Raw genomic sequence first — 2799 nt, 5'->3', positions numbered from 1 at the left:
AGGAATGAGATTTCTGACGCTCAGAGGAATCAGGCAACTAGGCTAAAGTCATGCAACTGGTGTGTGCTGACTTGCTTAAAAAATTCTGACCTTTCTGGGACCAGAACAGAGGAGCTCTGCTGTGCCCTCCCTGCCACCCCACTCCCTCACTCCTCTTCTAAAGTTCACTCCCTCTGTCTCCAGCAGTTGCAGACACCAGGACAGTTCCAGAGCTGGAGAAAGAAGCTGAAGGCTCCTAGGGAGCAGCCAGAAGGCCGCGTGACCAAGAGGATGGGGCCTGGGCTGGGGGAGGAGGGGCGCCGAGGACCCCGCATTCTCCTGTGGGAAATCCAGTGCCTTTGGCCCCTCTTTTCTGCCTCTTCTCCCTCCCCCACTACCTCTGGGAACCACAACTCCACAAGGGGGAGGGGTAGCCAGGGCCGACCAATGCCATGTCCACTCCAGCTTCGGCCTTGTCACCCTCTCGCCTCTGCCTTGGAAGCCCAACCCCTTTCCTTCTGTACATAATGTCACTGGCTTGTTGGGATTTTTAATTTATCCTCACTCAGCACCAAGGGTCCCCCCACTTCACTCCTGCTGCCCCTGAGCTGAGCAGAGTCATTATTGGAGATTTTTGTATTTATTAAAACTTTTTTTTCCAGTCTTTGGGCTAGTGGTTGTTTCTTTGTGACTAGGGGCCTGAGTGAGCCCCAGTGGAGAAGGGTCTGAGGGTAGGCAGGGAGAGAGAGGGCCACCGGCTCCTGGGGCTTCCCTCTGACCCTTGGCGAGCGGGAAGAGCCCTGGGGAAGGGGACAGGATGGCACAGCAGGGGGCTGGCACACCCGGATTCCGCAGAGGGGCTTGGGCTGTCTTTGACATGGAATAGAGCTTCAAGAACTCAGGCAACCTGAAGCAGGATTTGGACACTAGTTTCCAGTGACCTGCCCGGGCTGGCATTTTTGCTGAGTATTATAGTGTCTCAGAACTGTTGCTGGTAGGATTTAAAATTTGATCTGTTACCCTGGGGTCAGTCAGGCCTTCTACTTTGCAGAGAGTTTGACTGGGCTTCCGAGCTTCTCCGGCAGAAGGAGACGGAAGGTAAAAACAGGGGCTCCGGTCAGAGGAGAAATGGGGGTGGTTCTGATACACCTGGGTTTTGAAGAGAAAACTCCTTCACGTACAGCCCTCCACTTTGCCACTTTTTACTTGAGAGTCACCTTTCAGCATTCTCCAGTGACTTCCCTTGGCCATCTTTTATATGCCACATGGGATTTGGGGTATGTCACACGATGAACAGCCACTCGGAGCCATCGCATGGTGGCGCTGCTGGCAGCTGCCAGTTCACTTTGGGCCAAGTCCGTGTCCAGGCGGGTATTTGAGTAATTTATGACTACAGACTGCAGAAGATGCCTCCTTGGGGCTGAGGGAGAAATGGGGGCTGGAGAGAGGCGGCCCAGGTGCTTACTGGGAGTGGGGAGTCCAGGGTCCGCTACTCTAAAATGCACGTCAGCTTCTCAACTTGTGGGAAAGCCTAAACAAGAGTTTGCATTCTAAACAAGAGTTCGTTGCTTTCAAAAAAAGTTTCCGAACAACTGTTTCATTGCATTTCACCCTTAGTCTTTTATGAAAATAATGGGAGATAGAGAAACAAAAGTGTGACACCTCTGATACAACAAAAGGGACAGGAGGGGGTAATTTCATAAAGTAACACAATTGGGACAAGGAGGGAGTTCACCAGGCATGCTGGAAGGGACACATTTTAGCTCATCAGATTTTAGGTAGTCAAAGAGGATGAGTGAAGGAAAAAACATAGAGCAAATTCTGGAATACTGGAGAGACATTGTTGCAGATGACAAAAGTGGAAAAATTCTTAGGGATCGTGGAATGATCATGGAGGTCTGAGAATGGAGTCGCCCTTATAACATTGTTTTGGCCTTGATATATGAGCTCATGAACAAAGGGAGCTGCCATAATTATTTCTGCTCATCATAAAAGTAAATCACTGTGAATAATTATGGTAATACACAAATGTGTGAGAAAGAAAGAAAAACTCACCTGTTAGAAAGAAGGAATTCCAACCCCTAGATAACCACTATTAAGAAATCATTGAGTATTTTTCTGAGTTTTCCTTTGCCCAGCTGGAGCCCCACTCTGGGTCCTGCCCCTGTAGCACCTCTGTTCCCGCTTGTGAAGGGGCTGTGATGCCTTCCTTGACCCAGCTGAGGGTATTTGTATGATCACCTCAGGAGCTGGAACACATGTAAATCTGCACAAATAAGGAAAGCAGGAGATTGCATTTAAGGGAAATCTGATCCTTTGCATTTAAAGTGGCAAGGGAGCCAAACCCCCAGAAAGTCTGAAAAAATCCTCACCAAATCAGGGAACTTGGCAAGTTGATATTCAGTGATTTGATTTTCAGCGAATTGACCGGAGCCCACCAGCAGGGTCCGAGCTCCTCAGCTGATGGGTGTTGGGCAGGCCTGCGAGTTGTCCCATCGTCTGGGGGCCATAGACGTCGTCTGGTGGGGCTGTCTCCTGGTGGGCCAGGGCCCCAGCTGTCCCTTGGGAGGAGTCTCTTCATTCACGTCTCTTCTTGTCTGCCTACCTTGGCTGGGCTGGATCCTGGGCTGAGACACAGCCTTCTTGTGAGACGCCACGCCTTTTCCTCCTCTTTTGGAGTCCCCCATGCCTGGCTGAGTCCCTGGCCCTACTGTGGGGACAGAGAGTCCTCACTCTCCATTTGTGCAGTGGGACAAGATGGGGGACAGGTGGAGGTAGCAGGTGCCAGTGGGAGGAGAGTTGCAACAGGGATCCCACTGA

General features: G+C 51.0%; 1 protein-coding gene across 8 annotated transcripts in view; it reads left to right on the top strand.

Moving 5' to 3' along the window:
- CHRD (chordin) overlaps positions 1-643 on the top strand; it is a 9168-nt gene extending 8525 nt beyond the window's left edge. For 4 of the 8 annotated variants that reach the window (XM_061193327.1, XM_061193326.1, XM_061193324.1 and 1 more), the window contains one exon: positions 184-643. In XM_061193327.1, the coding sequence (XP_061049310.1) occupies positions 184-507 (324 nt within the window). In that variant the 3' untranslated portion in view covers positions 508-643. Of the gene's footprint in view, positions 1-163 lie in introns of all 8 variants that reach the window. The other 4 variants (XM_061193321.1, XM_061193325.1, XM_061193323.1 and 1 more) reach the window with 4 other exon arrangements.
- The last annotated feature ends 2156 nt before the right edge of the window (positions 644-2799 follow it).

This window comes from Eubalaena glacialis, chromosome 6 (genome assembly GCF_028564815.1).
Source record: "Eubalaena glacialis isolate mEubGla1 chromosome 6, mEubGla1.1.hap2.+ XY, whole genome shotgun sequence".
In the NCBI taxonomy this organism is placed as follows: Eukaryota; Metazoa; Chordata; class Mammalia; order Artiodactyla; family Balaenidae; genus Eubalaena; species Eubalaena glacialis.
The sequence above is the reverse complement of the archived record's forward strand: the minus strand, read 5'-3'. Positions and strand labels throughout refer to the sequence as shown.